This window comes from Notolabrus celidotus, chromosome 10 (assembly GCF_009762535.1).
Source record: "Notolabrus celidotus isolate fNotCel1 chromosome 10, fNotCel1.pri, whole genome shotgun sequence".
Taxonomy (NCBI): domain Eukaryota; kingdom Metazoa; phylum Chordata; class Actinopteri; order Labriformes; family Labridae; genus Notolabrus; species Notolabrus celidotus.
In genome coordinates, this window is record NC_048281.1 from 32,657,058 (window position 1) to 32,669,451 (window position 12,394).

Genomic DNA, 12,394 nt, shown 5'->3' on the forward strand with positions numbered 1-12,394 from the left:
TTTTTATAGTTCTTGAAAAAATATCTTAGAAATAAAAAGTTGGTCTCATTAAAAATGTGTTATTAAATCTTTTGGACTTCATGGTGTAATTCAGCGCCATGTTTTCCTGTTGGCCAGGACGGCTGGATTTGTCCAAATTAGCTGCAGGCTATAGGTCATTTATTATTATTATTATTATTATTATTATTATTATTATTATTATTATTATTATTATTATTATTATTATTATTATTATTATCAAAGATTTGAATTCTTTACTCTGTGTCTCCGCCTCCAGTCTGCAGTAAGCTCTCTGTCCTCTATCCCCTCCTCGTTATGAACTCCACTCTGCTGCTTTTTATGAATTGGCTTTAAATTGGTAATCAGCTCATAAAGGGCGCAGCCATCATTTCTGCGCTGAAGCAGAGTGAAGGCGGACGCGACTATGGCCGTGTGTGTGTGTGTGTGTGTGTGTGTGTGTGTGTGTGTGTGTGTGTGTGTGTGTGTGTGCACTTCACGGCCTGCTCATAATAAAACCATAAATCCAGGAGAGGAGGGGGGAGCAGGAGAACAGGAGAACAGCCCTCTGCTCTCATTAGAGAACTTCAGATTTACGACTTTTAAATGAAAAGCGAAAAATGCTGCTTTTGAAGTGCAAAACGAGGAATTAAGTCTCTCCCCTTTTTATTTAAAATAAGACCCCCCCCCCCCTCCCCCTCTTCTTTTTTGTAGACTTAATTTTCACAGTCAAATGTGGAGCTATAAGCTGCTGCTGCAAAATGGGTGGAGCTGCTCCTCATAAATATGTCAAGGATAAAAAAAGAAACATTTAATGACATGAAAAAACTTCACAGTTTGAGTATTAAAAAGTTTATGAGAAGAAGAACTCAAAGTGCTGGAGTGCAAAGGTCAGGGGTTAAAATAGTGACGGATGGGATCAAGGGGAATTAAAATCATGGGAACACTGAAGGGACAAAAATGATGTCAGTGCATTTAAATGTCACAACACTTTCCAAAGAGTCAGGATTGAAATTTGAAAAGGATTATTATGATCTTATAAATAAATCTGAATATTCTTTCTTTCAAACGTTGAATTCTGAGCGACCAAAAGCTGCATCTCCTCTCATTCATATGTGATAAACAAAGAAAGGGATGTGATTGGATGCTTCTAAGTCTGGAGTTAAATGAACCAATCAGGAGCAAATACAGAGCAGCTGGAGCAGAATCCAAGTCATTTTTAAATTTCTATAAAGAGGAATCAACTTTTAATGCGTTGTCTTAAAAAATGTGTAGTTTGCTCAGCGCTGCACAAACATCCCTGTGTTTACATCCTTTGGGGGCCGTTTCAATGAAAGATGAGGACAAACTCTGACACACACAGCTCTCTGAAAACACACACTGACTCTCAGATGTTAAATAACTCATCGCTGTGTTTTCATGCTGAGCTGTAAATGTGTGAGTTACCTGTTAGCGATGATGTTGTTGGCTGTTGTGCAGCTTGCAGAAATCTAGAAGGAGTTGTGCAGAGTGTTGAGCGTACAAACATTAGGATGCGTGTGAGGAACATAAAGCAGGAGCTCCTTTAGAGAAATGGATCTGCAGGCCGAGCAGCATGTGTCGGATCACTTTAATGGCGGCTGTATGAAAGTATTTTTAGTTATAATGAATCTTTCCACTCTTATATCAGTTCAGTGTTTCTACATTTGAATGAATATGATGATGGTGTGGGTGTGCTTTCTGCTTTAAGGCACCAGTGTTGCACACTTACTGTCTGCTGGTTGCTTTTTAAATTCTCCCCGTGCAAATGCTGACTCAGAAACTGAATTTAATTACGATGCTGATGCTGATCATGAGTCCAGTGTCCATGCAGCAGCTGCTGACCCTGCATAGCACCAGCCTGTATCAGCAGCCTCAGATCACAGAAATTTAGGCACCTTTGTCTCACCTCTTCTTGTGATTTTTATCCACCTTTAGTCCTTTATCTCTTTAGAGATTTGACAGAGCAGAAGGAGATGATTTAAAATCTGTCACTTTCATACTCATTATCGTACTTCATATTCTAGAGTCAGCTTGCATCGGTGCAAGCTCATCTTATTTAATCTTGAAGGATTAAAAACGCAGCTTCAATCGTTGGATATTTTGCAATTTGTCTTCCTCAGAGTCAGAGTTTTCTGCACCTACTGCTAGGAACACCCTGCAGATTAGAATTGAACCTGCAAATCTTGATCACCCTGAATGTCTTTAAACCCTCAGGGAGAGCTCCTGAGTCCAGGCTGTCTGCGTGTAATCATTTCATCTGATCATTTGAATGTTCTCAGGTGTTTTGACTCCGTTTTTGCTGCTGTCCTCGGCCAGGTCTCGTTTTTAAAGGTCTGATTTCAGTGGGATATGCAGGTTTTTACTCCATCTGACTCATCATGTGTGTCTCCCTTCTTTCAGGAGGATGTTTCCAGCCATGAGAGTGAAGATCGCAGGTCTGGACCCTCATCAGCAGTATTACATCGCCATGGACATCGTGCCTGTGGACAACAAGAGATACAGGTACCTCCCTCCCTCACTCACTCCCTCACTCCCTCACTCACTAACACAGGATCAAAGATGTCTGAGTCAAATTGTCACAAAAATGGTGTTTCAACCTTTAAATCTTTAGAAACCATTTATTTGCATTTTACTGCTTTTCCAAACACATCCCAGAATTTCCCCTCGATCTGCTCCAAACCAAATGAATTCATTCTTCTGGGCTTCAGTGGGGAGATAAATGCCCCCTGATGGTCTCAGTGCTGCTGCAGATGCCTTTCAGACATGACAGGAATGAAATTGCAGAGAAATCGCTGAGTAATTGTGCTTCTTTTAAAAAAAAAGTGAAACTCACAGATGGAGCACAAAGAGCAGCTCTTCAGCTCGCTCAGAAAATCATTTGAATGAGCGCACAGCTGAACGTAATATGGACGAGCACAGCGAATCCCTCCACAGCTGGACACAGAACTTTATTTTCCTGGATGGATCTCAACAACCGAGCTGAGTACAAACACATTGACCTAGTTGGATTGATGTTATCTCGGTGCCATTTCTCATCTTAGAGTCCTCGTAACAGAATTTGGACCGAACAAAGATATTCCAGCCTTTTGTCATTTTTCTCACAACTGCTCCGAGACGTGTTCCTGTCTTCTTCTTGGCTTTATAAAAGGGTAGATCCTCCCATCATTTGCATGAGTTGAAGGGAAGTGAAAGTGATTAAAGTGTGCATGTGCTGGAGGCAGGCCTGCATGTGATGGATCTCTCTGGATATGCAATAAGACCGACATCCTGGCTGCAGAGCGAGTCCCTGAAGTCAGAGCCAGAGAGGAGATTGAAATGTATTCATCATCCCGCAGAGGCCGCCTGCAAATAGGATAACTCTCAACATCCAGGTCTGATGATGGAAACATGAAAAAAACGATGTGTGCATGGAAAGAGAATTTGAGATGCTGCTGGAGGGGAAGTTTTATGGAGTTACTTTATGGTCCAATAGAAGCTTTTCAGGTGTTATGACAGAAATGAGTGGGTGTGTGAAGTTTACCTGCACCTTTAGTGTTTAGATGCTGATGTGAATACAGGCTGTCACTGTGTGAGATGATGTGAGCCGGCCTCCGTGCTTTTAAAATAGAGCTGGAGCAGTCATTTTTCTAACAACCGATGCTGCTGGTTGTGTGTTTGAGCGGCGTGTTGACAGGTTTTTGATTCATTTAAATTTAGTTCTTGATTTGGAAAAAACAGAGTTCAGACAATCACAGAGAGGAGAACAGCAGAGGATTAGCTTAATGTCTTTTAAAGTTATATTTTTGGACAATTTGGCCTTTATTTGACAGGACAGCTGAAGAGAGACAGGAAATGTGGGGAGTACAGAAAGCAGCAAATGGTCGCGGTCCAGAGTTAAACCTGCAACCTCTGCGCTGAGGACTATCGCCTCTTTATATGGGGCGCACTTAGACCGTTAGGTCACCGGCTTTATTTCTGAAAAGGTGAGATATTTTAACCTGCAGCACAAAAGATGGAGAGAGTTTTTATTGTCTTCTGTTTTTGTGCAACCACCAAAAAAAGCCTTCTACTTCTAACCCTCTGACTCTGAATGTTTGGCTGCATATAACAAACCAAAGATCTCTCCTTCTGGATTGTTGTACGCACACATAGATGCAAAGACAGACAGATGCAACTTTAAACATTATAAGCAGAGTCAGTGCAAACTTAAAGAACTAAATGTGCATGTGAAATAACCAAGAAAGTAACTTAAAGTCAAACTGCCCGATTGATAGAGCTGTTATAAGAGTGTGTGCATGCATGTGCAGCTCATCAGCTGTCTGTGTCTGTACGATGAAGCCTTTATGAACAGTCGATAAATTATGTTTTCATTTTCAAAAAGCCTCGTTATTTCAAACAGCAGGTCAGTGCAGAAGCATCAGCTGCAGAAAATAATATATAAAACTCATGTTAATCATGATGAAGGAACATGCAGCTTGTTGCAGTAGTGATGTGTGATGCCATCCTTTAAGTTCAAACACTTTCACTTTACTTCATGCAACTGCAAATGTGTTTCACAATCAAACAAGCTCCTACTTCCAAATTCAAGGGACAAATGTTTTAGCACACAAATCAAATCATTCCTGGTGTTTGTCCACATTTACAACAAAGTGTTTAATGTGTGCAGATCTTAAAATAGAACTAATTTAAATTAATCTTGCATGCATGTCTTTTTTGTGCAGATTTTGCACTTGTTTTATTTTCATTGAATGCATTTTTTGATTATGAAGCTCAGACCCAGAGTCAGCGTCAGAATCTGGTTTATTGCAATTTATGTTAACACAGATAAGGAATATGTTTGGGTGTAACAGTGCAAAAACAATGAACCCAGATGGATAACAAGGGCCTTAATACAATTAAATAAAAATGTAAAAGAATATTTAATACAAGAGTTGTAATGTGACGGTCAAAACCATCCCAAAAAAGAGAAACCTCTCTTAGTTTCTGTGTTCTCAGTTATTGCATCAGCCGTGATTTAAAGGCCACATATTGGCACCTCACTAATGTATTTTAAAGCAGAAGGCCCGATGATACACACCATGTTTTTAAGCGTCTCTTTTACTGAGTGAATATCTGCTTAAAGTCTGAGTGAGCCACAGAGTCCTCCCCTCTCCCTCAGCAAAACAAACCCCGTCATCTCAGAGGAAAACAAAGAAAAAACCCTCCCGGCCTCTCATCGAGTAAAGTCAGATCTAATTATGACCAAAGAAAGAAATGAAAGTCTGCATTAAAACAAACAATGACAGAAGACTGTGACTTTTAGATTGGAGTGCCCTCCATGCTTTATTTCATGTCATACTTCATAAATGTAAAACTTTCCACTGCAGTGAAGGAGATGTTGTGTGTTGCTGCCTCTTCCTGCTCTCCCAGCAGTGAACCAGCACATCATGGAGGCTTTTTAGAGGCCAGAAGATCTTGTAAAATTAAATAGGATTTTCTTCCTGGCTGGGGAGCTCACCACAGGGCTTTACAGACTGATCTGGGATCTGTCTCTGGTGTGTGTCACAGTCCCGAGGAGTTTGGGGTCTGGAAACACGGCCTTTATTGGAGTCAACTTGCTTTACTTGGGCGGCCTGCCCCCGTTTAGGAACGTCTCTTTGGTACAGCGCTTATTAAACCTCCATGCATCACTTTTTCTTTCATGTGGACAGTCACTTGGTTTGCTCTGAAACCTCCTTTTGCCTCCTGAATCGTCCTTCACGTGTGTGTCAGAGCATGTCCCACTTTCAGGTTACCGCACACATTCAAAAGGGGGTAAAACCTCAAATCATAGGCTTATGTGCCGGCATTTAATTCATGCAACTTACATGGACAACCAGCCGTAATCCAATAATCTCAAGTTCTAAGCTTTAACTGTAGAAGTCAGGACTGAAATATGATATTTAAATGAATGATTCTTCATTTATAGCTGCCTTTTTGAGGCTGTTCTGTGCTCAGGACACAACAACACAATAGAGAACATATTTAACAGTGATAAAAAACACAAACATCCACAGGAACAGATACTATCCATGTCAGCAGAGGTGTGTCTAGAGGGCCGGCCTGGCCCCCTCTTTGAAATCTGATTGGCCACACCAGAATCCAAAACTATGATTGGGTAATGCCATGTCAGACACTGGAGGTAAAATCCACTATTAAGATGGTGTTGCATGCTGCTAGTAGTTTTCTTTACATTCAAATATTGCACATTTTATTTAGTATGTATTTAAAATTTTGACTTCTTACAATTGTCTTCTTCTTTAATCCTCAAAGAATAAAGCTGGGAAGTTTTAAATGTTGTTGCTCTTTACAGCACAAACATATATAAAGAATTGTAATATCTGTAAAAACCTTAAAAAGCCTCATACTTTGGCATTTTAAGCTGTTTACAACATGTCTGAGTTTTCTTTTAAGCAAGTTTTTGAATTAAATTGCAAAAAAATAACATCCAAAATTCAGCCTCTGTTGGAGATCGGCAGCCTCTCAGTTTCTAACGTCATTAGCCATGAAGTTATCTGAGTGGGCAGGGATGCTGTGCTGATTGTCTGCCTGAATATTGTCTGAAGAGGGAGGGTGCAGTAGGTCACATTGGGATGCAGAGGTGGAAAAACACCAAAAGAAACTTGGCGAGCGCTCCAGGAGAACCAACGCTACTTATGTGATCCAGAATCTGACCCCAGACTGGAGTAGGCAACTGTTGGAGTGTTGCAGATGTGGTTACAACAGCATGTCAGCAGTAAGACACAATAGCATAAGAAGATGTGTTATCACTGGAGGAGTGGGAGTGGTTTTGCATTCTTGCTTATGCTAATTTAATGTGAATTCGTGTATATATATATATATCTATCTGTGCGGTGTCCTTGAGTGCCGAGAAAGGCGCCTTTAAATGAAATTTATTATTATTATTATTATTAATCACTCCTGTCGTTACATCACGGCAGGAACAAGTTCAAACGGCCTCTTAGGAGCTACAGTCATGGCCAAAAGTTTTGAGAATGACACAACTATTAATTTTCACAAAGTCTGCTGTTTCAGTTTTTATAATGGTAATTTGCATATACTCCAGAATGTTATGAGGAGTGATCAGCTCAACTGCAATTAATTGCAAAGTCCCTCTTTGCCTTGAAAATGAACTTTATCACCAAAAACACATTTCCACTGCATTTCAGCCCTGCCACAAAAGGACCAGCTAACATCATTTCAATGACACACAGGTGTCACACACATTAACACAGGTGTGGGTGTTGATGAGGACAAGGCTGGCGATCAATCTGTCATGATTGAGTGACTGGACACTTTAAAAGGAAGATGGTGCATGACACCATTGTTCCTCATCTGTTAGCCATGGTTACCTGCAAGGAAACACGTGCAGCCATCATTGCATTGCACAAAAAGGGCCTAACAGGGAAGTTTATAGCAGCGAGTAAGATTGCACCTCAGTCAACCGTCTATCCAATTATCAAGAACTTCAAGGAGAGAGGTTCAATTGTTGCCAAACAGGCTCCAGGGCGCCCAAGAAAGTCTAGCAAGCACCAGGACCGTCTCCTGAAGGTGTTACAGCTGCGGGATCGGGCCACCACCAGTGCAGAGCTTGCTCAGGAATGGCAGCAGGCAGGTGTGAGTGCATCTGCACGCACAGTGAGGCGAAGACTTTTGGAGGAAGGCCTGGTGTCAAGGAGGGCAGCAAAGAAGCCACTTCTCTCCAGTAAAAACATCAGGGACAGACTGATATTCTGCAGAAGGTACAGGGACTGGACTGCTGAGGACTGGGGTAAAGTCATTTTCTCTGATGAATCCCCTTTCCGATTGTTTGGGGCATCTGGAGGAAGGCTTGTTTGGAGAAGACGAGGTGAGCGCTACCATCAGTCCTGTCTCTTGCCAACAGTGAAGCATCCTGAGACCATTCATGTGTGGGGTTGCTTTTCGGTCAAGGGAGTGGGCTCTCTCACAATCTTGCCTAAAAACACAGCCATGAATAAAGAATGGTACCAGAACGTCCTCCCAGAGCAACTTCTCCCAACCATCCAAGGGCAGTTTGGTGATGAAGAATGCCTTTTCCAGCATGATGGAGCACCTTGCCATAAAGCAAAAGTCATAACAAAATGGCTCGGGGAACAAAACATTAAGATTTTGGGCCCTTGGCCAGGAAACTCCCCAGATCTTAATCCCATTGAGAACTTGTGGTCAATCCTCAAGAGGCGGGTGGACAATCAAAAACCCACAAATTCTGACAAACTCCAAGCATTGATTATGCAAGAATGGACTGCCATCAGTCAGGATTTGGTCCAGAAGTTGATTGACAGCATGCCAGGGAGAATTGCAGAGGTCTTGAAAAAGAAGGGTCAACACTGCAAATATTGACTTATTGCATGAATTCTGTGTAATTCTCAATAAAAGCTTTTGATACTTATGAAATGCTTCTAATTGTATTTCATTATACCATAGAAACATCTGACAAAAACACCTAAAAACCCTGAAGCAGCAGACTTTGTGAAAATGTAATATTTGTGTCATTCTCAAAACTTTTGGCCATGACTGTACATTTTCCTAGCATGCAGGCTACATGGTTTGCTATATGATATATCGGACCTAAATGCTGCTTTTGTGTAATAATAAATGTAACCTCGGCATAAGTCAGTGCCACAGCTTGGCCAGCCCAGTCAAAAGAGTCTAGGCTCTCCCCACACATGAGCACAATAACTGGATACAGTAGTCATTCCTGAAAGCCTTGTTTCTACCTTTAGGCTTATGTCAGTATTTTAAGCTTCAATCTGACTATAAATGTAGCTTGTCAATCATAAATCATAAATCCTAAAGCAGATATGGAGGAATGCAAAATGTTGAAGTTTATTTTGTTGCAGACGCTTTTATCCCAAATCTAAAAATATGAGAGCATCCAAAGACTTATATACTTAAAGTTTGTCCATTCTTATGAGGACAATGACTTCTTGCAAAACTTCTTATTATATCTTATTATCTTTTTGGGGACGTCTGGTCTTTGAAAGCATGAAAATATAGAGCATACACACACAGATATCCAGGTAAGAGAAATTGATCATACAGTTGCTTAAACTAAACTTAAACTAAACCCTTAATACTTTACTTCCTATAATTTAGGCTTAACTTTAGTCTTATTACACTTTACCTGGCTTAGAGCTCAAGACTAGAGACATTTGGTCCTCATAAGTATAAGATTTGAATTGGAAAAGCACACACCAACACAAAGTTGTTGGTCTTCTTGTACAAACTGAGAGCACACACACACCACTCAGCTCTGACGGTCATTCAATCTGAGTATTTACTCTCAGTACAGTAACCCAATATACAGCCTGGCTTTGACAAGTGTGTAACGTGTGTGTGTGTGTGTGTGTTTATGTGCATGCCATCCTGTGTTATACGCACACACACGCCTCCACCTGTTTTAACTTTAACTGTGTGTGTGTCTTTCTTGTGTTTCGTATGATGTGTGTTTAATCTAGTGTTTTTAAATCATGACACAAAGAATTAAAGAGTGTGTGTTGCTGTTTGGATTTGTCCGCAGTGTGTTTTGTTGTTGGCTGCAAAGAGGAACTCCCCCCCGCTCCTCCTCCCCTCCCCCAGTCCGTCCAGGATGAGTGTCACATAAAGTCCAGTCTTTATTGATCGTTCTGGAGCCAGATGGCAGATTTATAGAAGATGAAAGCGAGGGGGACTAATCAGATTTCCAGTCCTGTTTGGGGCTAAAGTTTCCTCGTTCCTTCACACTTTCCCCGCGACACTGAGCGTAACCCTAAACAGCACTCCAAACAGGAAATTACAGGAACGCCTGGCACCCCTTTGTGGGTGGATGTGTTAAGGTCAAAAGAGCTGTGTGGAGGTGTTCACTTGGCGTTAGTGATAGGGGAAAAAAACAGGTAGTAAAAGCTGTTTGTAGGCTTTTGGACGAGGAAGAAAGCCCTGCTGGAGTTTGAAAAATATAACCTCCTCCTGCAGGCGATGACTTTAAAACGCAACACACTACAACATGTAAACAACAATGTGTTCATGAGCCGGGTCAAAGGTCTTACCTTGGTCACAGGGAGGAGACTGAGTAGGCAGGAAAACAGTCAGCTTGAGGTTCTGGTTTGAGGTGGTAAGAGGGTTCACCAATGACATAAAATGCTTCCTAGACTTAAAGCTCCTGTGAGGACCTTTCGGGTTGGGTTGATTTTGGTGCCCCCTCTGGACGATCGTAGAATAAGGACGATGTTACTTTTGACTGTTGTTGTCTTGTAGATGTCTTAGTTGTGTTTTCCCTTTTTTAAAGCTGCATTTACGGGCTTCCATTCATTTTTTCAGAGCAGGAAACCAGGAGAGAGAGTAGGGAGTGACATGCGGGACAGGTGGGGTGTGTGACTTCACCACTTATCTAAACTGGCGCCCAAAATGTTAGCAGTGCTTTCTAATAAAAAATCTCATCCTGCTTTCTTTTAACAGTCAATCATATCATCACTGTGAGTTTTTGCTGTGTAAATGCAAACAAAAATGTCCAGCAGTGTGGATGTGAAGAAACTGCAGTTCCTCAAGTGTCCACTGGAGACTGTCTGCAAAAGCCAGGGAATCCTCTGTAGGTCTCATGTTTAAGTGCTCAACTTTGCAGCAAAATAAGCTGCGTTAACAGCTTGGTTCAATTTTTTTTTTGCGTATGTAGCTCATTTAACTATCAAGACACACTTTATAGGTGGTTAATTTGTTTAAATCATCTGTAAAGTCAATGTAAACGCTTAAATTTATACCTGAAGTTGCACAATTAGGTGGACGTGCAAAATGTCTGGGTGACGTCATAGAGGCTACACGTCCATGTAACGTACGGTCAGTGATCATGACAAGCTAAAAGTCTTTAGAGGAGCTTTAATCAAGCTGTGTTAGAGTGTAAATACAGTCCAATTCAAGTTGAAAATATTGTGTTAGAAAATAAGACAGTAAACCTTTACCAGACATGAAGAGTACCTCAAAACAGACCTTGAACTGGAACGTGTCGGACATCCTTCCAAACAAAAATCTGAGGATTGGTTTCACTGAAACAGATTTCCTCTTTCACCTCCTAGCAGGTTTTACTAATGCTTCTGTATCTGTAGAGGAAAACCTGTCTCTGAAACATCATGTTATCAGCCAGAGTCTCTCTTCAGAGAGATTCAGCTTGTTACCTGTTCACAGAGCTTCTGGCCTCTTATCTGCCCAAACGATAATCTCATCCAGCCGGTCAGACAATTTGTTTCATTGATCCTGCCTCTTGCAAGTCCAAAGGAGACTTTTGTCCAGTCTACAAGTACAAGACTTACTTTGTACGGCCTTTCCCTGTTTGCAGGGTTAATAATGTCTGGACTCATGCTGGTCTGCAAGTCTGATGGCTTCTGTTCCATTGCCGGTCCAAAAAAAGACTCCTGTTCAGCCTCTTACCAGTCCCAGAGATAATCTTGTCCGGCTTCTTGTGGCTTTTCTCTCTTTCTCTTTGTCATCCTCCTCTTAGTTCCTTCATCATGCTGTCCTTACTAAGTACATTGAGCTTAGACCAGCAGAGATGTGTGCATACAGGGCTTTCTATGCCACAGAACAATACACATTTGCCTGGAATTCGTAGCTGCTCAACTGAAGTTAAATGATGTACGAACAGGTGTTTGGAAGCAGAATGGGAATTAAAACGGTTTCATTTTCCTGACAACAAAATCAGTCTTCCTTCAAATAATTTTTAAGGTGTTATTTAAGGTTCAATTCTGTGTCTGTAATTTAGTGAGATATGCTTCCTGTGGCAGAGAAATGCAGAGTATGCATGCACCTTTATTTGAATGTAATTATATACACTATATAGTGTGTGTTCGTGTGTGTGTTCGTGTGTGTGTGTGTGTAATGGGGCGGTGTAGCCCTTGGAGGCAATAACAAAAGGACCAAATGAGAGTTTTGTCCATGTTTCAGGAGTGAGTGATGACTTTGGCAGAGACGCAGCAGATAAAACTCTTTCAAGTGAGCGCGGGGGCCAGAACTAAAGGCAAACAGCTGTGCTTCACACTCGCCCTCCTGCACTCACTCCCAACCTCCATCGCCCTCCTTTCCTGTGTCTCTCTAACTCCTCTGTGTTTAAACCTTTATGTTATCTCACCATCGATTGACCTTTGATTTAAATCTCTGCCCTTAACTTTCTTTCCTCTTTTCTCCTCCCATTCTTTCTTTTTATTTTTAGTTTCTTTTATTTTTACAGCTCTGCATACATTTTTTGGCTGGTGGTTTGTGGACTTGTGTTGTAAAAAGAGGGTAAAAGTCGATTTCTCCCTTTCTTCTCTCTCCCCGCTGTTTAATGGGTGGGACCCAAACTCACACACAGCATCATCAAATATTACGGCTGGGTCTAATTGAAACTATGCGG

At 41.3% G+C, this 12,394-nt stretch overlaps 1 protein-coding gene across 2 annotated transcripts in view; it reads left to right on the forward strand.

Annotated features, from left to right (window-relative positions):
- The window catches only part of tbx15 (T-box transcription factor 15), a 57,251-nt gene that overhangs the window by 18,750 nt on the left and 26,107 nt on the right, over positions 1-12,394 (forward strand). For both annotated transcript variants that reach the window (XM_034693170.1, XM_034693169.1), the window contains exon 4: positions 2,419-2,520. In XM_034693170.1, coding sequence (XP_034549061.1) covers positions 2,419-2,520 — 102 coding nt within the window. The remainder of the gene's footprint in view (positions 1-2,418; positions 2,521-12,394) is intronic.